The sequence below is a fragment of the Pseudophryne corroboree genome, chromosome 12 (genome assembly GCF_028390025.1).
Source record: "Pseudophryne corroboree isolate aPseCor3 chromosome 12, aPseCor3.hap2, whole genome shotgun sequence".
Taxonomy (NCBI): Eukaryota; Metazoa; Chordata; class Amphibia; order Anura; family Myobatrachidae; genus Pseudophryne; species Pseudophryne corroboree.
Window position 1 is genome coordinate 121,305,975 of NC_086455.1, and position 25,371 is coordinate 121,331,345.

Below are 25,371 nucleotides of genomic sequence, written 5' to 3' on the forward strand. Positions count from 1 at the left end.
AATTAAATGAGTTATGTGAAGAAGCGTGGTCTTCCCCTGATAAGAAAGTGGTGATTCCCAAGAGAATACTAATGGCGTACCCTTTCCCGCCAACGGATAGGTTACGCTGGGAATCCTCCCCTAGGGTTGACAAGGCCCTGACGCGCTTATCTAAAAGAGTGGCCCTGCCGTCTCAGGATACGGCCGCCCTAAAGGTACCTGCGGATAGGAAGCAGGAAGGTATCTTGAAGTCTGTGTATACACACTCTGGTACTCTACTGAGACCGGCTATTGCTTCAGCTTGGATGTGCAGTGCTGTTGCAGCATGGACAGATACTCTGTCAGAGGGGTTGGATACCCTGGACAGGGATACCGTATTGCTAACACTTAGCCATATTAAAGATGTCGTCTTATATATGCGGGATGCCCAGAGGAACATTTGCCTGCTGGGCTCTCGAATAAATGCAATGTCCATTTCTGCCAGGAGGGTCTTATGGACTCGGCATTGGACAGGGGATGCCGACTCTAAAAAACACATGGAGGTTTTGCCTTTATAAGGGTGAGGAATTGTTTGGGGACGGTCTCTCGGACCTCGTATCCACAGCGACAGCTGGAAAGTCGACTTTCTTACCACAGGTTTCCTCACAGCCTAAGAAAGCACCGTATTACCAAATGCAGTCCTTTCGTTCTCAAAAAAGCAAGATAGTCAGAGGTGCATCCTTTCTTGCCAGAGGCAGGGGTAGAGGAAAGAAGCTGCACCATGCAGCCAGTTCTCAGGAACAAAAGTCCTCCCCTGCTTCCACTAAGTCCACCGCATGACGCTGGGGCTCCACAGGCGGAGCCAGGAGCGGTGGGGGTGCGTCTCCGAATTTTCTGCAACCAGTGGGTTCGCTCAAAAGTGGATCCTTGGGCTATACAAATTGTATCTCAGGGATACAAGCTGGAATTCGAAGTGACGCCCCCTCACCGTTACCTAAAATCCGCCTTGCCAGCTTCTCCCACGGGGAGGGAGATAGTCCTGACGGCTATTCACAAGCTGTACCTCCAGCAAGTGATAATAATGGTACCCCCCCCCCTTCAGCAGGGAAGGGGTTACTATTCCACACTGTTTGTGGTACCGAAACCGGACGGTTCGGTAAGACCCATTCTAAATTTAAAATCCTTGAACATTTACATGAAAAAGTTCAAGTTCAAAATGGAATCGCTCAGAGCGGTCATTGCCAGCCTGGAAGAGGGGGATTTTATGGTATCTCTGGACATCAAGGATGCGTACTTGCATGTTCCCATTTATCCGCCTCACCAGGAGTACCTCAGGTTTGTGGTACAGGACTGTCATTACCAATTCCAGACGTTGCCGTTTGGTCTATCCACGGCACCGAGAGTCTTTACCTAGGTAATGGCGGAGATGATGGTACTCCTCCGGAAGCAAGGAGTTACAGTTATCCCGTACTTGGACGATCTCCTCATAAAGGCGAGGTCCAGAGAGCAGTTGTTGGTCAGCGTAGCGCATTCTCAAGAAGTGTTGCTACGGCACGGCTGGATTCTGAATATTCCAAAGTCGCAGCTGATTCCTACGACGTGTCTGCCCTTCCTGGGCATGATTCTGGACACAGAACAGAAGAAGGTATTTCTCCCGGAGGAGAAGGCTCAGGAGTTAGTGACCATGGTCAGGGATCTCCTGAAACCAAAGCAGGCGTCGGTGCATCACTGCACGCCAGTCCTGGGAAAGATAGTAGCGTCATACGAAGCCATTCCTTTCGGCAGGTTCCATGCCAGGATCTTTCAGTGGGATCTGTTGGACAAGTGGTCCGGATCGCATCTTCAGATGCATCGGCTGATCGCCCTGTCCCCGAGGGCCAGGGTGTCTTTTCTGTGGTGGCTGCAGAGTGCTCATCTTCTCGAGGGCCGCAGGTTCGGCATACAGGACTGGGCCCTGGTGACCACGGATGCAAGCCTCCGCGGATGGGGTCAGTCACTCAGGGAAGAAACTTCCAGGGGCTGTGGTCAAGTCAGGAGACTCGTCTGCACATAAACATACTGGAATTAAGGGCCATATATAACGCCCTGAGTCAAGCGGAGCCCCTGCTTCGAGACCAACCAGTGCTGATTCAGTCAGACAACATCACGGCAGTCGCCCATGTAAACCGACAGGGCGGCACAAGAAGCAGGGTGGCGATGGCGGAAGCCACAAGGATTCTTCGTTGGGCGGAGAATCACGTACAAGCACTGTCAGCAGTGTTCATTCCGGGAGTGGACAACTGGGAAGCAGACTTCCTCAGCAGGCACGACCTCCACCCGGGAGAGTGGGGACTTCATCAAGAAGTCTTCGAGCAGATTGCAAATCGGTGGGAACGGCCACAGGTGGACATGATGGCGTCCCGCCTAAACAAAAAGCTAAAAAAATATTGCGCCAGCTCAAGGGACCCTCAGGCGATAGCTGTGGACGCACTGGTAACTCCGTGGGTGTTCCAGTCGGTATATGTGTTTCCTCCTCTTCCTCTCATACACAAGGTACTGAGAATAGTAAGAAAAAGAGGAGTGAGAACGATACTCATTGTTCCGGATTGGCCAAGAAGGACTTGGTACCCAGAACTTCAAGAGATGGTCACAGAGGACCCATGGCCTCTTCCTCTCAGGGAGGACCTGTTGCAGCAGGGGCCCTGTCTGTTCCAAGACTTACCGCGGCTGCGTTTGACGGCATGGCGGTTGAACGCCGGATCCTAGCGGAAAAGGGTATACCGGATGAAGTAATTCCTACGCTGATAAGAGCTAGGAAGGATATGACAGCAAAGCATTATCACCGCATATGGCGGAAATATGTTGCTTGGTGTGAGGCCAGGAAGGCCCCTACAGAGGACTTCCAGTTGGGTCGTTTTCTGCATTTCCTACAGTCAGGTGTGACTATGGGCCTCAAATTAGGGTCCATAAAGGTTCAGATCTCGGCCCTATCCATTTTCTTTCAAAAAGAACTGGCTTCACTGCCTGAGGTTCAGACGTTTGTAAAGGGAGTGCTGCATATTCAGCCTCCTTTTGTGCCACCAGTGGCACCTTGGGATCTTAACGTTGTGTTGGATTTCCTGAAATCCCACTGGTTTGAGCCACTTAAGACTGTGGAGCTAAAATATCTCACGTGGAAAGTGGTCATGCTATTGGCCTTAGCTTCGGCTAGGCGTGTGTCAGAATTGGCGGCTTTGTCATGTAAAAGCCCCTATCTGATCTTCCATATGGACAGGGCAGAATTGAGGACTCGTCCCCAATTTCTCCCTAAGGTGGTATCATCGTTTAATTTGAACCAACCTATTGTGGTGCCTGCGGCTACTAGGGACTTGGAGGATTCCAAGTTGCTGGACGTAGTCCGGGCTTTGAAAATGTATGTTTCCAGAACGGCGGGAGTCAGAAAGTCTGACTCGCTGTTTATTCTGTATGCAGCCAACAAGGTTGGCGCTCCTGCTTCGAAGCAGACTATTGCTCGCTGGATCTGTAGCACGATTCAGCTGGCTCACTCTGCGGCTGGATTGCCGCATCCAAAATCAGTAAAAGCCCATTCCACAAGGAAGGTGGGCTCTTCTTGGGCGGCTGCCCGAGGGGTCTCGGCTTTACAGCTTTGCCGAGCTGCTACTTGGTCGGGTTCAAACACATTTGCCAAGTTCTACAAGTTTGATACCCTGGCTGAGGAGGACCTTGAGTTTGCTTATTCGGTGCTGCACAGTCGTCTGCACTCTCCCGCCCGTTTGGGAGCTTTGGTATAATCCCCATGGTCCTTACGGAGTCCACAGCATCCACTAGGACGTCAGAGAAAATAAGAATTTACTCACCGGTAATTCTATTTCTCGTAGTCCGTAGTGGATGCTGGGCGCCCGTCCCAAGTGCGGACTTCTTCTGCAATACGTGTATATAGTTATTGCTTACTAAAGGGTTATTGTTATGAGCCATCCGTTGATTGAGGCTCTGGTGTTGTTCATACTGTTAACTGAGTATGGTTATCACAAGTTATACGGTGTGATTGGTGTGGCTGGTATGAGTCTTACCCTGGATTCCTAATCCTTTCCTTGTAGTGTCAGCTCTTCCGGGCACAGTTTCCCTAACTGAGGTCTGGAGGAGGGGCATAGAGGGAGGAGCCTGTGCACACCAGATAGTACCTAATCTTTCTTTTAGAGTGCCCAGTCTCCTGCGGAGCCCGTCTATTCCCCATGGTCCTTACGGAGTCCCCAGCATCCACTACGGACTACGAGAAATAGAATTACCGGTGAGTATATTAGTATGTATATATGTATATATATATGTATATATGTATATATATATATATATGTATATATCTATATCTATATATATATCTATATCTATATATATATCTATATCTATATATATATCTATATATCTATATATATATATATATATATATATATATATATATATATATATATATATATATATATATATATATATATATATATAATATATGTGTGTAAATAATATTACAAGAGACTTTTCCGGAGGGCGGCACTCGGAGACGCATTACTGATTTAAAGTGCTGGTTGGTGTGTGCTAGACCAGGTTTGTTATGATATGTATTTGTCAGTCATTATATGTTATAGCATGCCCCTCCCATCTTATTTCGCACATTCCCCTTGCGTATCCTGGGTACACACCTGACCATCCAACAGGCCGATTGACAGACCCACCGACAGAGCGACCTAAGCTGTCTACATTTGCCAGTCAGCTGCTCAATATGTCTGGTCAGGCATTTAGATTTGTGCCCCCCACCAGAACAACGACGTAGAGACAGATCGTCTGTACACACTGACAGATGCACAAGCAGTATATAGTTTGACTGTACCCAGCCTTGGTGTACACTCACCTTTTTTGTTCTTATATTAAGATGCTTCTGTACTATTTTATTGATATTATTTAAATTTCATTTTATCATTGCATACCTCTTAAAATACCTTAATTGAGTGCCCCTACATGAAGCCCTTTTGTGTTTGTTTTTTGTATTGATTCACATCTTAATTGGCTTTTGGGTTACCCCAGTCACCATTAAATTAACTTTAACTGTAATATAAAATATATTTGTGGTTCATCATTTCTTGCTCTTATTGATTGGTCTAGTGCTCTAATCCTCTATTCTTTCTTTGTGCATATAAGTAGTAATGGTGTAACATTACAATATGGAAGCAACAAATAAAACGGATTAAGTCCTAATTCTTTCAATTACGAAACAATGGGCCTATTTCAGCATGTATTGCAATTGAGAATCTGCTTGCAAATTCAATCTACAGCAATGCAAATGTAGTAGTAGGTATATACACACCTCTTTGCTGCATTTGCCATTGCAGCGCTGTGACCTTGTCGCAGCCTGGGATCAATATCTCGATCCATGGTCTCGATGTTCCTCGCAGACAGCCTTCGCTTACTCAGGCTGGCATCTCGCCACACAGTCCTTGACCTCGCCACTCCTGGTCCCTCACCCCTTAAACGCCTCTGCCTGTCAATCAGGCAGAGGCGTTCGCCTTACTACAATGCTATCTCAGGACTCGTTGCAATCCAACCTGAAGAACCCACAATGTTCTGTATTCTGCATAAAATGCATAGGGCGAATACATTATGTTTGCAGAGTAATGGTATTACGCTGTGATTGTGGCAGCAGGTACTAAAAAATTATGGGAGGTTGTGTGGTTGAGCGCCAGCCTAGGCCTGGCTGAAGGGAACTACTTGAGAAGGACTGGGGGGGTGGGGTGGGGGCTAAAATATTGTGCACGTTATATTTGCCATTCATCTGGCCTAAAGTTGTTACATCATTGGACAGAACATCTGTTTGCATTAAAAAAAAAAAAACACAAAAACCCCCCACCATTCTTACTGTAATATATACTTACAACTGAGTACAGTTTTGTTCCAAACTATTATTTACAAGTTAATCCACACAAGTATTTTAAGGAGTTTATAGTTTAATCCTGCCTTTTCTAAGTAGCCCTATTTACATTTTGTATCCGTTTTTCTTTTTTCCACAGTTAGCTGTTGGATTGGGACGCATGGTACACAAATTGTGAAGCGACAATGGATTGGCTGTGACAGTACGCCTTGTGTGCAGGCAGCTAGGATGAGTTCCTGCCGAGCCGGCCTCCACAGGGAACCACTGAAAGCCTACTCATTGTGTCAGCATGTTAAGCGGTAAGTCTGGCTGGAGTAGGTCGTCTGTCTCTCTGACAACTATATGTTCAGTGATATTTCCATAAACTTTCTACAAGATCAATTATAAAGCAAGAAGTACATTACTAGTTGCCTGATGGGAAACTTGATATTATTAATATGGTGTTTTGATGGCTTTTAGGGCTTGTGCCAGTGGCGTATTTATTTGGTGCAATGCCCATGGTTCCAGAGGACCCCCCCCCCCCACCCCCCCACATTGCACTGTCCCATTTACCATTGTGGCTACCCATGTGGTGCTCCCCCTTACATTCATCCAGCAACGCCATCTTTCTTGTGCCTTGTTTTTTTTTTGGGGGGGGGGGGGGGGGGGGGGGGTGGTGGCTTTAAATAGGTGATGGAAATGATTTGAGCACTGAGGCTAGCCCTCTTCTATGCATGCACCATCTATTAAGATATATCACCTGAAAGATGTTACTGGTAGCAGGTATTGGGAGGCCGGTGGCCTGTTGCACTGTGCCCCCCTAATACAGATCATTCATCATTTTGTGGTGGGCATGATTGCTCAGCATTCTGTTTACATTTTGTCTGCAGGGCAACAAATCCTCTTGGGTTGTACTGGTTGGTTGCATAGTCCAGTTGGTTAAGTAGGTAGATGGTCCATGGTAATATAGTTTTGCCAAAAGGGATTACAATATATATTTTTTGTAAAGCAGAATTTGTTTTCTTATTTGACCCTTAAGTTCTTTGTTACTTTCCGCATGCAGCGATGTGATTTTCATTTTTGTTTTATGCATTTATTGCAGGGCTTCTGGAATGCATTTGAAGCCATATCACAAGCTACAGAAAAAAGAATCTGTTCTAGAACTACGATCAAACAAAGGCATGCATCTGAACAACCAAAGCTCTGCTAAAGATGAAAAATGTAATGGCGCTACCAGGAAATGCTCACCCTGTAACGATAATCCACCCCGAAGACCATTGGGAACACTGTCTCAGAATAAGTGCAATATAGCATCCGTGAGCCCTGCTAACAGCTTCGAGGTTAAAGCAAAGAATGTTCCACCTGGGACAATTCACCAGGGTGATGACGGAGAAGGAATGTTGGATAGTTGTGCACTCATCAAACCTGGGAATACAAAGGAAAAGATTGCTTTTTTCGCATCGCACCATTGCAGCCACAATCGAAACGGCTCAATGAAGATTAAAAACACTGGGGATATGAGTGGAAGAGCCGCCAAAAGGCGCAAAAAATCTGTGGATCTTAAACGCGTGAAAAGCCACTTGGAAAAGTTGCAGGAATCGCATAAAAAGTGCCTCCTATCGGAAGCTTTCCCAGGTGGAGTTGAAAACTGCTCTATTAAATATGTTGCCGATAATGATGGGATTCTTCCTGGTAGACCTCTTTCTGTGATAGAGATGGTCACTTTCCTAGAGCAGAGAGCAAGTGCGTTACTTTCTGATCATGCTAAACCTTTCCTCCATCCTTCAAAACCTACTGGACCATCTAAATGTACTCTTCCACCTGTATCCTTGATGGCACTTGGAGCCAGTGACGAATCTTCTGATAAAGACAATTGTGAGAAAGCTGAGCTGGAGTCTGTGTGTGTCTTAGAAATGGTTGCTAAACTAGAGTCTGAATGTTTGAGACGCCAGAATGAACGGGAATCAGGGGGACTTTCAAGGAGCAACAGCTTCAGAAGGAACGTTGGCCGAATGTTGCTTGCTAATGGCTCGCAGCAAGATGACCGTCCTTCTCAGAATGAGCCTTCTATGGCTTTTGATCCTGAAAAACATGTAGCTGCTTCTGCCGTGGAGAAAACCATTCCACAAATGAAGGAAGATCCCTCTCCGGCATCATGGGAAAACTGTGCTCTAGACATGCCTCAAGATCCAGAGTCTTTGCCACCTATGGAAGACTTTTATGTGGCCAATGTAGACCTTGAACTTGTAAGGGAGACCTATTTGAAAATGAAATGTAGGGGTGATTTTGCGATAACTGTGGATCCTTGTAAATTTTCTATTTCTGTCTGTATAAAAGCTGTTGAATGTGTCCGTGATGCTTTTGAGAGTCAGACGATGAATGACAGTGCAGCTGATGAAAAAGGGGAGTACACAGATAGGATCCCAGAGTCCTTTAAGGCTACAAATGTATTAATGCACACATTGCCACAACAGAAAACAGGTCAGACACAGGACAAAGCTTTAATAGGGGACCCCTCCCCAGGTATCTTATTCTTTCAAAAAGAGGAAACCAGTCCATACCATGCACATGTACGAATTAACCCTGAAGTAAAGTCACAGGCCGAGATACTGGGAAAAAATGCCTTTGACAATACTCTGCGTATGCAGAATAGCTCCATGATTGCACAATATTCTGTCTCGTTATCGTCACTTGGAAATGTTACTCAGGTACTTGACACTTCTTCTGTAAAAAAACAGGTGTCTCATGATTTTCTCGAGACCAGATTTAAAATCCAGCAGCTCCTGGAGCCTCAACAATACATGTCTTTCCTGCCACATCTCATTCTGGTGAAGATATTTCGATATCTTCCCACTCGAACGTTAGCGGCCCTAAAGTGTACTTCTTGCTTTTTCAAAGTCATTATCGAACATTACGACATTCGGCCGTGCGATTCGCTGTGGGTCCAGGATCCTCGCTACAAAGATGATCCTTGCAAGCAGTGCAAAAAGAAGTATGCAAAAGGCGACGTGTCCTTATGCCTGTGGCATCCCAAACCTTACTGTCAAGCTTTACCTTACGGCCCTGGTTTTTGGATGTGCTGCCACATGTCTCAAAAAGAGAGTCGTGGCTGTAGGGTGGGGCTTCACGACAATCGCTGGGTGCCTGCTTTCCACAGCTTTAACCGAACCGTTTGCAAGAAGTCAAAAGACTCTGAGTTAGAAGATGAGTAGCAAAGTGGGCAGCACATCATGGTCTTGTAGAGGAGGATTTTCATGCCCCATGCTGTTTACATTGTACATAATCATGAGGTTTTCATGGGGTTTGCGAAACTGCACATACTTTAACACAAGAGCCTTTACTTAATTTCTTCAACTGGAATATTCGCTCTTTTTATGTAAATAACTTCTGATCGATGTACATATAAAATCTATTGCTAGCTGATGCCACCTAATCTTTACAATGCAGCTATGGATGTCCTGTGGCTATAGGTGTGTGAGTGAGTATTTGTGTGTATGTGTGTTGTTTTTTTATGTCTTGTTAAGTCTATATTCCTGTATAATGTTTCTAAACAGAAACTCCATATATAGGGGCTTGAAGCATTTAAAGTGTTTATTATTGGTTTGATTTGTAATCAGACTGGCACACAAGTGTCTGAAATAATGTGACAAGTGAATACATGAGGTGATTTATTGTATAGCGACAAACTACATGAGGAGGAAATTGTCTGGTTTCAATAAAATGTGTATCCTAAATCTCGCTGAGCATTGGACTTGAAGTTTCTTTACTGGTGTTTTGGGTTTTGCTTTATTCATAATCTTTCATCTGCTGGAAGGGTCCCACTGATTAGGATGTTTGTAACCTATCTTGAACTGTTGTGTGTTTCTTTACTCTTTATTACAATGCATTTATAGATGTACAACTTAAAGAAATGTTGAAGCCCTTTTATTACTGGCAAATCTGCTGATAATCTATTACTGATCACCTTTTTTTACTGCAATAACGATGTTGGGTAAATCTGTCACAGCTGTCTAATGTTCAAGACAAGTTGGTGCGTTTTTGTGGGATTTTTTTATTTTGATTTCAAGTGACATTACTGTTTTTGGAAATTGTGATTTGTGGTCTTTCTTTTTTTTTTTTTTTTTTAAGTATTGTTTGTTAATGACAGTAGATTTGTGATGTCTGATCTATGGTTTGTGAATTACTCTTAATAAATCCACATGAAAAAGCCTGGTCTGGCTCTACAGTGCTGACAGTGCCTTGCTATAGAAAATAGTGTGCATTATTCCTTATAGCAATCCAGTGTATCTTCTACTGTAAGTTGTATGAATATTCAGTCACAGAATTCTGTGTACATATAAAGGCACACGTTTATTCTCATAAAACCGCTTACTGCCCAAATGGTAATACAAACTGTGTTTGAAATAGGATGTTGGTTAAACATTTATCCAGTAGATAGAACTGAATAAGTTCTGCCACTGTGCACTATTCACCAGAATCTCAACTGTGAGCTCTGATTTTTTTATTTTATTTTTTAAATAAAATTGACGTAGCAAATGGTAATGGATCCGGTGGCTTGAAAATAATGAGTGATCTATGTGAACAGATTTTTGCCAACTATTTAAATCGGGAGCATTATGGGACACTACAAAGCCTTTCCCTGGAGCACACACTGCTGACCTATGGAAATATCCTTCTGTATACCAAGTACTTAAAACCAGAAGACTGCAGCACTGGGCATTGCATGTAAATGTAAGGAATACAGAACCCCTCGCCCACTCTAGTTTTATTAGTAATAGTATTGGGCAGCAGTCCCTCTGATATGGTGTGACCTCTTTCTGATACCCAGAGGCAGGGGATGTTTCCCTGGGCACCAGCATACTGTTATTTCTCTTACGTTCCAGAGGATGCTGGGGACTCCGTAAGGACCATGGGGTATAGATGGGCTCCGCAGGAGACATGGGCACTATAAAGAACTTTAGAATGGGTGTGCACTGGCTCCTCCCTCTATGCCCCTCCTCCAGACCTCAGTTAGATCCTGTGCCCAGAGGAGACTGGGTGCACTACAGGGAAGCTCTCCTGAGTTTCTCTGAAAAATAATTTTGTTAGATTTTATATTTTCAGGGAGCACTGCTGGCAACAGGCTCCCTGCATCGTGGGACTGAGGAGAGAGAAGCAAACCTACTTAAATGCTAGGCTCTGCTTCTTAGGCTACTGGACACCATTAGCTCCAGAGGGAGTCGGAACGCGGGTTTCCCCCCGCGGTTCGTCCTAGAGCCGCGCCGCCATCCTCCTCGCGGAGCCGGAAGATAGAAGTCGGGTGAGTATAAGAAGAAAAGAAGTCTTCAAGGCGGCAGAAGACTTCGGATCTTCACTGAGCTAAGCCGCTGCGCGCCATTGCTCCCACCCACTAGCGGGCACTGATGGGTGCAGGGAGCAGGGGGGGGCAGCAATAAAACCTCTGTTTCTGGCATAGACACTGCAGAGGCAGTAATTCTTTAAACCCCCGCCAGTTTGAGATATTTTGAGCGGGACCGAAGCCTGCCGCCGGAGGGGGCGGAGCTTGGTCCCTCGGCACTAACCAGCGCCATTTTCTCCACAGAGATCTGCAGAGAAGCTGGCTCCCCGGTCTCTCCCCTGCTGAACACGGTGACACAGGGCTGAAAAGAGGAGGGGGGGCACTTGCAAGGTGCAGCGAGTGTATTACACAGTAATATAATCTAAAAGCGCTATTATCTGGGACATTATTCTCCAGTGTCAGTTGGCGCTGGGTGTGTGCTGGCATACACTCTCTCTGTCTCTCCAAAGGGCATTATTGGGGAACTGTCTCCTTATAACTATATCCCTGTGTGTGTGGGGGTGTCGGTACGAGTGTGTCGGCATGTCTGATGTGGAAGGCTCAGCTAAGGAGGAGGTGGTGCAGATGATTGTGGTGTCGCCGTCTGCAACGCCAAAACTCATGATTGGATGGACATGGAGTGTTTTAAATGCAAATGTGACCTTATTACATAAGAGATTGGGCAAAGCAGAGTCCAGGGAAAAAGCAGGGAGTCAATCCACGGCTTCGGCTGGGTCACCGGGTCCTTCTGGGTCTCTAAAACGTCCCCTGTCCCAAATAGCAGACACTGATACCGACACGGACTCTGACTCCAGTGTCGACTACGATGAAGCGAGGTTACACCCAAGGGTGGCAAAAAGTATTCATTATATGATTGTTGCAATAAAAGAAGTTTTGCATATCACAGATGATCCCTCTGTCCCCGACATGAGGGTGCGCATGTATAAGGAAAAGAAACCTGAGGTAACCTTTCCCCCATCTCATGAGCTGAACGAGTTATTTGAAAAAGCTTGGGAAACTCCAGACAAAAAACTGCAGATTCCCAAGAGGATTCTTATGGCATATCCTTTCCCTGCACAGGACAGGTTACGTTGGGAATCCTCTCCCAGGGTGGACAAGGCTTTAACGCGCCTGTCCAAGAAGGTGGCGCTACCGTCTGCGGACACGGCAGCCCTCAAAGATCCTGCTGATCGCAGACAGGAAACTACTTTAAAATCTATTTATGCGCATACGGGTGCTTTACTCAGACCGGCAATTGCATCGGCATGGGTGTGTAGCGCAGTTGCAACTTGGACAGATACCTTGTCAGCTGACCTTGATACCCTAGACAGGGATACCATTTTATTGACCTTAGGTCACATTAAAGATGCAGTTTTATATATGAAGGACGCTCAAAGAGACGTTGGGCTGCTAGGTTCAAGAGCCAACGCCATGGCGATTTCTGCTAGGCGAGCCCTGTGGACCCGCCAAAGGACGGGTGATGCAGACTCAAAGAAGCATATGGAGGTTTTGCCATACAAAGGTGAAGTTTTATTTGGGGAAGGTCTCGCGGACATGGTTGCCACAGCTACCGCGGGTAAATCTACCTTTTTGCCTTTTGTTCCCCCACAGCAAAAGAAAACTCCACAATATCAGATTCAGTCCTTTCGATCGCAAAAAAGTCCAGAAGAGGTCGGGGCTCATCTTTCCTCGCCAGAGGTAAGGGTAGAGGGAAGAGAGCACCTGCTCCGGCTAGTTCCCAGGAGCAGAAGTCCTCCCCGGCTTCTACTAAATCCACCGCATGACGCTGGAGCTCCACTGAGGGAGTCCGCACCGGTGGGGGCACGTCTTCGACTCTTCAGCCAGGTCTGGGTTCTGTCAGACGTGGATCCTTGGGCGATGGATATCATATTCCAAGGCTACAAACTGGAATTCGAAGAGGTGCCCCCTCGACGATTTCCCAAGTCGTCCTTGCCAACTTCTTCCCCAGAGAGGGAAGTAGTGTTAGCTGCAATTCAAAAGCTGTGTCAACAGCAAGTGATTGTCAAGGTTCCTCTAGTCCAACAGGGGAAAGGGTACTATTCGACCCTGTCCGTGGTCCCGAAGCCGGATGGTTCGGTCAGACCCATTTTTAATCTAAAATCCCTAAACCTGTACTTGAAAAAGTTCACATTCAAGATGGAATCGCCCCGGGTGGTGATCTCCAGTCTGGAAGGGGGGGGATTTTATGGTGTCACTCGACATAAAGGATGCATACCTTCATGTCCCCATATATCCTTCTCATCAGGCGTACCTGAGATTCGCTGTACGGGAATGTCATTACCAGTTTCAGACGTTGCCGTTTGGGCTTTCCACGGCCCCGAGGCTTTTCACCAAGGTGATTGCGGAGATGATGGTGCTCCTGCGCAGGCAGGGAGTCACAATTATCCCATACTTGGACGATCTCCTGATAAAAGCAAAATCGAGAGATCAATTGCAGAAGAGCGTGTCGCTCTCCCTGAGCGTGCTACAACAACACGGTTGGATTCTCAATCTGCCAAAGTCACAATTGATTCCAACGACTCGACTATCATTCCTAGGCATGATTCTGGACACGGAACAGAAGAGGGTCTTTCTCCCGATGGAAAAAGCCCAGGACCTCCAGAACATGGTCAGAGACTTGCTAACACCAAAAAGAGTGTCTGTTCATCAATGCACTCGAGTTCGGGGGAAAATGGTGGCAGCCTACGAGGCCATCCCCTTCGGCAGGTTTCATGCAAGGACGTTTTAGTGGGACCTCCTGGACAAGTGGTCCGGGTCCCATTTACTAATACATCAGAAGATAAGCCTGTCCCCCTGGGCCAGGGTGTCTCTCCTGTTGTGGCTGCAAAGTGCTCACTTTCTAGAGGGTCGCAGGTTCGGCATTCAAAACTGGATTCTGGTGACCACGGACGCGAGCCTCCGAGGATGGGGAGCAGTCACACAAGGAAGAAATTTTCAGGGGCTATGGTCAAGCCAGGAGGCTTGTCTACACATCAACGTACTGGAATTGAGGGCCATATACAACGGCCTACGACAAGCGGAGAATCTTCTTCGCGACCTACCGGTTCTGATTCAATCAGACAACATCACAGCCGTGGCTCATGTAAACCGCCAAGGCCGGACAAGGAGCAGAGTGGCGATGGCGGAAGCCACCAGGATTCTTCGCTGGGCGGAAAGTCGCGTAAGCGCTCTGTCAGCGGTCTTCATTCCGGGAGTGGACAACTGGCAAGCAGACTTTCTCAGCAGACACGATCTCCATCCAGGAGAGTGGGGACTTCATCAGGACGGTTTTACAGAGATAACAAGTCTTTGGGGAATTCCTCACATAGACATGATGGCGGCACGCCTCAACAAGAAGCTTCGGAGGTATTGTGCCAGGTCAAGGGACCCTCAGGCAGTAGCGGTGGACGCCCTGGTAACACCGTGGGTGTTTCCGTCGGTGTGTGTGTTCCCCCTCTTCCTCTCATCTCAAAAATATTGAAAATCATAAGACAAAAAAGAGTGAAAACAATACTCATTGTTCCAGATTGGCCTCGAAGGGCCTGGTATTCAGATCTTCAGGAGATGCTCACAGAAGTTCCATGGCCTCTTCCTCTCAGGGAGGACCTGTTGCAACAGGGGCCCTGCGTGTTCCAAGACTTACCGCGGTTACGTTTGACGGCATGGCGGTTGAACACCGAATCCTAGCTGGGAAAGGTATTCCGGAGGAAGTCATCCCTACTCTGATAAAGGCTAGGAAGGAGGTGACGGCAAAACATTATCACCGTATATGGAGGAAATATGTTTCTTGGTGTGATGCCAAGAATGGTCCTATGGAAGATTTCCATCTTGGCCGTTTTCTCCACTTTCTACAGACAGGAGTGGACATGGGCCTAAAATTAGGCTCCATTAAGGTACAGATTTCGGCCCTGTCTATTTTCTTTCAGAAGGAATTGGCTTCTCTCCCAGAAGTCCAAACTTTTGTAAAGGGAGTGCTGCACATCCATCCTCCTTTTGTGGCACCTTGGGACCTTTAACGTGGTGTTACATTTCCTGAAGTCTCACTGGTTTGAACATCTTCAAACGGTTGAATTGAAATTTCTCACTTGGAAGGTGGTCATGTTGTTGGCCTTGGCATCTGCAAGGCGGGTGTCCGAATTGGCGACCTTGTCTCACAAGAGCCCCTATTTGACCTTCCATGTGGATAGAGCAGAGTTGAGGACTCGTCCTCAGTTTTTTGCCTAAGGTGGTTTCTTCATTTCATATGAACCAACCTATTGTGGTGCCTGTGGCTACGGGTGACTTGGAGGATTCCAAGTCCCTGGATGTAGTCAGGGCATTAAAAATATATGTAGCCAGGACGGCTCAGGTTAGGAAAACAGAAGCACTGTTTGTCCTGTATGCAGCCAACAAAGTTGGCGCTCCTGCTTCGAAACAGACTATTGCTCTCTGGATCTGTAACACGATTCAGCAGGCTCATTCTACGGTAGGATTGCCGTTAACAAATTCAGTAAAGGCCAATTCCACTAGGAAGGTGGCCTCTTCTTGGGCGTCTGGGCTTTACAACTTTGCCGAGCGGCTACCTGGTCAGGTTCAAACACTTTCGCAAAGTTCTATAAGTTTGATGAGGACCTTGCGTTTGCTCAGTCGGTGCTGCAGAGTCGTCCGCACTCTCCCGCCCGGTCTGGAGCTTTGGTATAAACCCCATGGTCCTTACGAAGTCCCCAGCATCCTCTAGGACGTAAGAGAAAATAAGATTTTAAACCTACCGGTAAATCTTTTTCTCCTAGTCCGTAGAGGATGCTGGGCACCCGTCCCAGTGCGGACAAAATCTGCAAGGCTTGTATATAGTTGTTGCTTACATAAGGGTTATGTTACAGTTGAGATCAGTCTTTAGCTGATACTGTTTTGTTCATACTGTTAACTGGTTGCGTATTTTCCAGGTTGTACGGTGTGGTCTGGTATGAATCTTGCCCTTAGATTAACAAAATCCTTTCCTCGTATTGTCCATCTCCTCTGGGCACAGTTTCTCTAACTGAGGTCTGCAGGAGGGGCATAGAGGGAGGAGCCAGTGCACACCCATTCTAAAGTTCTTTATAGTGCCCATGTCTCCTGTGGAGCCCGTCTATACCCCATGGTCCTTACGGAGTCCCCAGCATCCTCTACGGACTAGGAGAAAAAGATTTACCGGTAGGTTTAAAATCTTATTATTACTCTGAGTGCCCTAATTGTGAGAATCCTGATATATGTACAGACTCTCTTTATAAACATTCTTCCATCTGCTTTCTTAAGTATCCTCAGGGTTTTATTGCCCTGAGCAATGTGTACTGTATATAGCTCGCTCCTACATGTGATCCTAAAGGAACAGATTGTAACTCTTATCACATATGGCATGTAGTCTGAAGGACGACTGACCATATATGCAAAAAGCCTAAATGGGAATCTCTTTTCCAAGGGCTTGAGAGTGGATTTCACATTTGCAGAAAGTGCATTTAAACACTCAGTAGGATTTGTTGGAAACGTCTTTTTCTAAATTTCTAGTTTAGAAAGTACTTTCCTAACAGTATAAAACACATGCAGCTTAGTAAGTATTTATACATGTGCATATTACATGGTATCTTTTTATTTTAATATTTTGTGTCCCTGGTACTGGAGATTTAGCACGTGATAAAAAAAAAATAGCACTTAGATTTATATTGGTCAAGCTAGGTATTGATGGATGTAATAAAGCTGTACGCATCGGGGTACATTGGTTTCCACAGGGAAACATTGGGGTGTAGCAATGGATCTTGATCCAGGCACCAACAGGCTAAAGGTTTAGACTGTCCCAGGATGCATTGGGGACGCCTCTATAACCCTGCCTCCAGGCACTGTGAGCTCCGTTTCGAGTTGGTGCCTGCATGAGCAGGTCACTTCACAGGGGAGCTGCACTGGGCAGCCCTGAAAAAGCTTTTAGAAGACTTCAAGAGCTACAGCACTTACACGTCGCATACTCCCGCTGGCTCTGTTCCCGGGTACTTGCAACGGAGACGCTTTGGCATATGGTCGTAGACGCTCTCCTGGTTCGGGTGGCTGCTACTGAAGGGAGGAGGTAAGAGTCCCCCAGGTGGGATCCGCCATTAAATCGCCCTGAGGGCAATATATGACACCTTGGCTGTCAAATCTACATCATATATAGTCCTAGAGGCTATATAGATGTAAAATTACCCCTGCCAGTATTCCAGAAAAAGCGGGAGAAAGTCTGCCGAAAAAGGGGCGGGTCTTCTCCCTCAGCACACTGGCGCCATTTTTTCTTCACAGTGCAGCTGGAAGACAGCTCCCCAGGCTCTCCCCTGTAGTTTTCAGGCTCAAAGGGTTAAAAAGAGAGGGGGGGGCACTAAATTTAGGCGCAATATATGTATACAAGCAGCTATTGGGGGAAAAATCACTCAGTTATAGTGTTAATCCCTGCATTATATAGCGCTCTGGTATACTCTCTCTCTGTCTCCCCAAAGGACTTTGTGGGGTCCTGTCCTCAGTCAGAGCATTACCTGTGTGTGTGGTGTGTCGGTACGGCTGTGTCGACATGTTGGATGAGGAAGGTTACGTGGAGGCGAAGCAGAGGCCGATAAATGGGATGTCGCCCCCTGTGGGGCCGACACCAGAGTGGATGGATAGGTGGAAGGTATTAACCGACAGTGTCAACTCCTTACATAAAAGGCTGGATGACGTAACAGCTGTGGGACAGCCGGCTTCTCAGCCCGCGCCTGCCCAGGCGTCTCAAAGGCCATCAGGGGCTCAAAAAACGCCCGTTACCTCAGATGGCAGACAGATGTCGACACGGAGTCTGACTCCAGTGTCGACGAGGTTGAGACATATACACAATCCACTAGGAACATCCGTTACATGATCTCTGCAATGAAAAATGTGTTACTCATTTTCTGACACGAACCCAAGTACCACATAAAAGGGGTTTTATTTTTGGGGAGAAAAAGCAGCCAGTGTTTTGTACCCCCATCAGATGAATGAATGAAGTGTGTAAAGAAGCGTGGGTTCCACCGATAAGAAACTGGTAATTTCTAAAAAGTTACTGATGGCGTACCCTTTCCCGCCAGAGGATAGGTCATGTTGGGAGATATCCCTTAGGGTGGATAAGGCGCTCACACGTTTGTCAAAAAAGGTGGCACTGCCGTCTTAGGATACGGCTACCTTGAAGGAACCTGCTGATAAAAAGCAGGAGGCTATCCTGAAGTCTGTATATACACACTCAGGTTATATACTGAGACCTGCAATTGCCTCAGCATAAATAGTGCTGCTGCAGCGTGGTCTGATACCCTGTCAGATAATATTAATACTCTAAGACAGGGATAATATTTTGCTAACATAGAGCATATTAAAGACGTCGTCTTATATATAAAGGATGCACAGAGGGATATTTGCCGGCTGGCATCCAGAATTAATGCAATGTCCATTCTGCCAGGAGGGTATTAGAAACCCGGCAGTGGACAGGTGATGCTGCCTGTAAAAGGCACATGGAGATTCTGCCTTATAAGGGTGAGGAATTGTTTGGGGATGGTCTCTGGGACCTCGTATCCACAGCAACAGCTGGGAAGAAAATTTTTTACCTCAGGTTTCCTCACAGCCTAAGAGCACCGTATTTTCAGGTACAGTCCTTTCGGTTTCAGAAAAGCAAGCGGGTCAAAGGCGCTTCCTTTCTGCACAGAGACAAGGGAAGAAGGAAAAAGCTGCACCAGCAGCCAGTTCCCAGGATCAAAAATCTTCCCCCGCTTCCTCTGAGTCCACAGCATGACGCTGGGGCTCCACAGGTGGAGACAGGTGCGGTAGGGGCGCGTCTCGGGAACTTCAGGGACCAGTGGGCTTGCCCACAGGTGGATCCCTAGGTTCTGCAAATAGTATCACAGGGATACAGGCTGGAGTTCGAGGCGACTCCCCCTCGCCGTTACCTCACATCAGCCTTGCCTGCTGCCCTCGGAGAAAGGGAGGTACTGGCGGCAATTCACAAGCTGTACTTCCAGCAGGTTAAATCAAGGTACCCCTCCTTCAACAAGGCCGGGGTTACTATTCCAAAATGTTGTGGTACCGAAACCAGACGGTTCGGTGAGACCCATTCTAAAATTGAAAGCCTTGAACACTTATATACGAAGGTTCAAGTTCAAAATGGAATCGCTCAGGGCGATTATTGCAAGCCTGGAGAATTTCATGGTATCACTGGACATCAAGGATGATTACCTGCATGTCCCTATTTACCCTCTTCACTAGGAGTACCTCAATATTGTGGTACAGGATTGTCATTACCAATTCCAGACGTTGCCGTTGCTCTGTCCCCGGCACCGAGGTATTTACCAAGGTAATGGCCGAAATAATTATCCCGTACTTGGACGATCTCCTTATAAAGGCGAGGTCCAGGGAGCAGTTGTTCGTCGGAGTAGCACTATCTCGGGAAGTGCTACAACAGCACGGCTGGATTCTGAATATTCCAAAGTCGCAGCTGGTTCCTACGACGCGTCTACTGTTCCTGGGTATGGTTCTGGACACAGAACAGGATAAAAAGGGTTTCTCCCGGAGGAGAAGTCCAAGGAGTTGTTGTCTCTAGACAGAGACCTACTAATACGTATACAGGTGTCGGTGCATCAATGCACGCGAGCCCTGGGAAAGATGGTAGCTTCTTACGAAGAAATTCCATTCGCCAGGTCCCATGCAAGGATTTTCCAGTGGGATCTGTTGGACAAGTGGTCCGGGTCGCATCTTCAGATGCATCGGCGGTTAACCCTGTCTCCAAGGGTCAGGGTGTCGCTGTTGTGGTGGCTGCAGAGTGCTCATCTTCTAGGGGGCCGCAGATTCGGCATACAGGACTGGGTCCTGGTGACCACGGATGCCAGCCTTCGAGGCTGGGGGGCAGTCACACAGGGAAGGAACTTCCAAGGCTATGGAAAAGTCAGGAGACTTCCCTACACATAAATATTCTGGAACTGAGGGCCATTTACAATGCCCTAAGTCAGGCTAGACCCCTGCTTCAACACCGGCTGGTGCTGATCCAGTCAGACAACATCACGGCGGTCGCTCATGTAAACCGACAGGGCGGCACAAGAAGCAGGATGGCGATGGCAGAAGCCACAAGGATTCTCCGATGGGCGGAAAATAATGTGTTAGCACTGTCAGCAGTGTTCATTCCCGGAGTGGACAACTGAGAAGCAGACTTTCTCAGAAGACACGACCTCCACCCGGGAGAGTGGGGACTTCATCCAGAAGTCTTCCAAATGATTGTACACCGTTGGGAAAGGCCACAGGTGGACATGATGGCGTCCCGCCTCAACTAAAAGTTACAAAGATATTGCGCAAGGTCAAGGACCCTCAGGCGATAGCTGTGGACGCTCTGGTAACACTGTGGGTGTACCAGTCGGTGTATGTGTTCCCTTCTCTGCCTCTCTTACCCAGGGTAATGAGAATAATAAGAAGGAGAGGAGTAAGAACTATACTCATTGTTCCGGGTTGGCCAAGAAGAGCTTGGTAACCAGAACTCCAAGAAATGATCTCAGAGGACCCATGGCCTCTGCCGCTCAGACAGGACCTGCTGCAGCAGGGGGCCTGTCTGTTCCAAGACGTACCGCGGCTGCGTTGACGGCATGGCGGTTGAACGCCGGATCCTGAAGGAAAAGGGAATTCCGGAGGAAGTTATCCCTACGCTATTTACAGCTAGGAAAGAAGTGAACGCAAACCATTATCACCGCATATGGCGGAAATATGTTGCGTACGGTGAGGCCAGGAAGGCCCCAAAAGAGAAATTTCAGCTAGGTCGATTTCTGCACTTCCTACAGTCAGAGGTGACTATGGGCCTAAAATTGGGTTCCATTAAGGTCCAGATTTCGTCTCTATCGATTTTCTTCCAAAAATTGAACTGGCTTCACTGCCTGAAGTTCAGACTTTTGTTAAGGGAGCGCTGCATAGTCAGCCCCCGTTTGTGCCTCCAGTGGCACCGTGGGATCTCAACGTGGTGTTGGATTTCCTGAAGTCGCATTGGGTTGAGCCACTTAAATCCGTGGAGCTATAATACCTCACGTGGAAAGTGGTCATTCTGTGGACCTTGGCGTCGGCCAGGCGTGTATCAGAATTGGCGGCTTTGTCATACAAAAGCCCTTATCTGTATTTTATATGGATAAGGCGGAATTGAGGACTCGTTCCCAATTCCTTCCTAAGGTGGTATCAGTTTTTCATGTGAACCAACCTATTGTGGTGCCTGCGGCTACTGGGGACTTGGAGGATTCCAAGTTACTGGATGTAGTCAGGGCCCTGAAAAGTATATGTTTCCAGGACAGCTGGAGTCAGGAAAACTGACTCGCTATTTCTCCTGTATGCACCCAACAAGCTGGGTGCTCCTGCTTCTAAGCAGATGATTGCTCGCTGGATCTGTAGCACGATTCAACTTGCACATTCTGCGGCTGGACTGCCGCACCCTAAATCTGTAAAAGCCCATTCCACGAGGAAAGTGGGCTCTTCTTGGGCGGCTGCCCGATGGGTCTCGGCTTTACAACTTTGCCAAGCTGTTACTTGGTCGGGTTAAAAAAAATTTGTAGGAGTCTACAAGTTTGATACCCTGGCTGAGGAGGACCTAGAGTTTGCTCATTCGGTGCTGCAGAGTCATCCGCACTCTCCCGCCCGTTTGGGAGCTTTGGTATAATTCCCATGGTCCTTACGGAGTCCCAGCATCCACTTAGGACGTCAGAGAAAATAAGATTTTACTCACCGGTAAATCTATTTCTCGTAGTCCGTAGTGGATGCTGGGCGCCCATCCCAAGTGCGGATTGTCTGCAATACTTGTTTATAGTTATTGCCTAACTAAAAGGTTATTGTTGAGCCATCTGTTGAGAGGCTCAGTTATATTTCACACTGTTAACTGGGTATAGTATCACGAGTTATACGGTGTGATTGGTGTGGCTGGTATGAGTCTTACCCGGGATTCAAAATCCTTCCTTATTGTGTCAGCTCTTCCGGGCACAGTATCCTAACTGAGGTCTGGAGGAGGGTCTTAGTGGGAGGAGCCAGTGCACACCAGGTAGTCCTAAAGCTTTCTTTAGTTGTGCCCAGTCTCCTGCGGAGCTGCTAATCCCCATGGTCCTTACGGAGTCCCAGCATCCACTACGGACTACGAGAAATAGATTTACCGGTGAGTAAAATCTTATTTTACTAAGACTCCGTAGTACCAGGTGGTGATGACCAGCATAGGGGAGATGGCTTGACCTGTAGCCCCTCCCTCAGCTCCGGGCACCATCGACTGCTGGTGATCCCGCCCTGGAGCTGCCTCATACTCTTCCTCACTCCCTGACTGAGACGCTGGGTGCCATCTTCTAAGAATAGCTGCGACTGGTCTCCGGGACTGCAGGGCAAGGTCTCCTTTATAAATCCGCCTGTACATCAGCACCATTGTTTTACAAGCACTTAAATATTTTACATGTCGATAATAAGACATCACAAGTGTACCTGTGGCAGAATATATTGTACGAGTATTCTGATATATACATCCGGTCTCAGACTGCTTTGTTATATATAATATACATATACTAGTCCAGTGCAGTTTTATTGTCTTACTAAAATAATTATCTGCATTGTCACTGTGACTGTGTGTGCCTGTATCTGCTGTGTGGATTTCACTTTCAGTGTATCCCAGCTTTAGCCATCACTGTATTCTGTACCCTAAGGGACTAGGTGCATCTGGGTCACCTATATAGTGCTTCACAATATTTACTGTTAAGTGTATTCTACTGTGTACTCAGTCACATTGTGCTGGATTTATTTGCTGGTGCTGTGTGCGCTGTCATATACTAGGGGATTTTTTCGCAAGTATTGTAATCTGGCTGTATCGTACTCATACTCTCTGCGGTTACATTCACTGAAAATGTCTTAACACAAAGGGCGGGAAATCCGCGGACGCTCCTGTAACACGCAAAGCATGCGCCAAGGATTTGCCTGAGGAGGAAGTTTTGTATGACTGTCTGTGTACTATGTGCCATACATCTCCCAGTCAGTCCGCAGCTCCTGTAACCAATCAGGAGCCAACTTGGGCGACGCTCTCATCTGTTAAATACGCTTGTGACACTCCTTACGCTCCCTATGGTACCTCCTGTGCCATTACAGTCACATATTGTCCCTATGGTAAATCCGCCTTGGGCGGATAATTTGTCTACCCAGTTGCTGCAACTTAGGAGGTCATTCCGAGTTGTTCGCTCGCAAGGCGATTTTAGCAGAGTTGCTCACGCTAAGCCGCCGCCTACTGGGAGTGAATCTTAGCATCTTAAAATTGCGAACGAAGTAATCGCAATATTGCGATTACACACCTCGTAGCAGTTTCTGAGTAGCTTCAGACTTACTCGGCATCTGCGATCAGTTCAGTGCTTGTCGTCCCTGGTTTGACGTCACAAACACACCCAGCGTTCGCCCAGACACTCCTCCGTTTCTCCGGCCACTCCTGCGTTTTTTCCGGAAACGGTAGCGTTTTTTCCCACACTCCCATAAAACGGCCTGTTTCCGCCCAGTAACACCCATTTCCTGTCAATCACATTACGATCGCCAGAACGATGAAAAAGCCGTGAGTAAAATGACTAAGTGCATAGCAAATTTACTTGTCGCAGTGCGGACATTGCGCATGCGCATTAAGCGGAAAATCGCTGCGATGTGAAGATTTTTACCGAGCGAACAACTCGGAATGAGGGCCTTAGTTAGACATAAACCTGCCCCAAGTCACTCTCGTGTCACGGGGTCATCTAAGCGGGCTACTTCCTCCTCACAATCTACTAATCTCTCAGAAGATTCTTCTGATAAGGATGGGGAGAATCTACTACTCAGGCTGATGTCCCTGAATTAGTGGTTCCTATTAAGCAGATCCTACAGATCACTTATGATGATGAGGATTCCACTACGGTATCTAAGAAACCAGATGAGTTTAAACATCAGAAGGTAACTAAAACTTTATTACCACATTCTGACCATTTAGTAGATATACGTAAAGAACCCTGGTCTTCCCCGGGAAAGAAATTCTCTCCATCTAAAAGGTTGGTAGCTCGCTATCCTCTCCCTTCATAGTTATACAACAAGTGGGAAAACTCACTGCTGGTGGATTCCCATGTCACCAGTCTCGTGGTGTCATCTACTCTGCCTGTCACCACTGTTACCTCACTAAAGGAACCGACAGATTGTTATGAACCACAAGCAGTGGTTCAATCCTGTTTTGCTTTCTGTTCATGAATTTTATGTTATATTTCTGTTTTGCATGCCAGGATTTCTCTTGTACTTGTTTAGAAGACTCTTGTTGGCCGCCGGTGGTGAGTCTGTGTAACTGCAGCCTGTTTTCTATGTGTTAGATATTTGTCAGATATTTGGTCATTACCTTGTGCCTGGCTTCCAGCCATACTGCAGTCTGTGTACTGCAGTCTGGCTCTTGTCTGTGTAACCTCACCTGCCAGTATTTTGGCCATTACCTTGTGCCTGGCTTCCAGCCATCCTGATTGGGGCGTGCTTCCCTTATTACCCAGCTAGCCCTGCAGTCCAGCGCCGGTGATAGAAGTTTGTTATGATACCTGTATGTTCCAGTTCTTGGTTAGCTTCCTGCAAGCTTGTTCCTGGTCCCTGTCAGCAGCTTCCAGTGGAGCCTGTCTTCCTGCCTCTGGTGTGTTCCTGCACCCAGCTTGTGTACTCTAGTGCCCTGTTTCAAGAGTACGGTCTGAGGGATCGATTCCTGCTGTCCTACGAGTTTGTCTTCCAGGGGAGTGTTCTGGTGTCTGAAGCTTTGAAGTTCCGGCCGTTTCCTGCGCGCACCTTCCGTGGTGTCATGAGTAGCGGCTCTGCCGCACCTTGCGGCTGAAGCCGTATTATTCTAATCATCTTGCCGTTGTGTTTTCTGCGGAGGTTCTGCCACTGTCCTTGCCGAACTACGACTGATTCGTATTTGGCATTTGGGCAGCATTACTTTGGGTACGTGTCTTCTTGGCGGCCACGCCGCACATAAATTAGTTTATTTTCTGTGGTTTCCCCTTTCGCTTTTGTATCTGTCTTAGTTAGTTTTCCCCTTCTTCTCTCTCTGTCTCGGTTAACGCCTTGTCACCAACAAAGAACGGGGGGAATCTGAGTTCCGGCAGACCTAATCCGCCCGTTCAAATGCGGCTGCTGTGGGCCCAAGAAATCATAGTCTCGCAGGCGTTAACTGACCCACTAGGGAAGGACAGCAGAGTCAGGGTTTTCCGTTAGGGGTTGCTGC

The 25,371-nt window shown here is 47.1% G+C and overlaps 1 protein-coding gene across 1 annotated transcript in view; it reads left to right on the forward strand.

The window, feature by feature from the left end:
* The window catches only part of FBXO34 (F-box protein 34), a 41,779-nt gene extending 32,211 nt beyond the window's left edge, over positions 1–9,568 (forward strand). The window contains exons 2-3 of the mRNA XM_063947951.1: positions 5,991–6,150; positions 6,933–9,568. Of these exons, the coding sequence (XP_063804021.1) occupies positions 6,080–6,150; positions 6,933–9,042 (2,181 nt within the window). The 5' untranslated portion in view covers positions 5,991–6,079 and the 3' untranslated portion in view covers positions 9,043–9,568. The remainder of the gene's footprint in view (positions 1–5,990; positions 6,151–6,932) is intronic.
* The last annotated feature ends 15,803 nt before the right edge of the window (positions 9,569–25,371 follow it).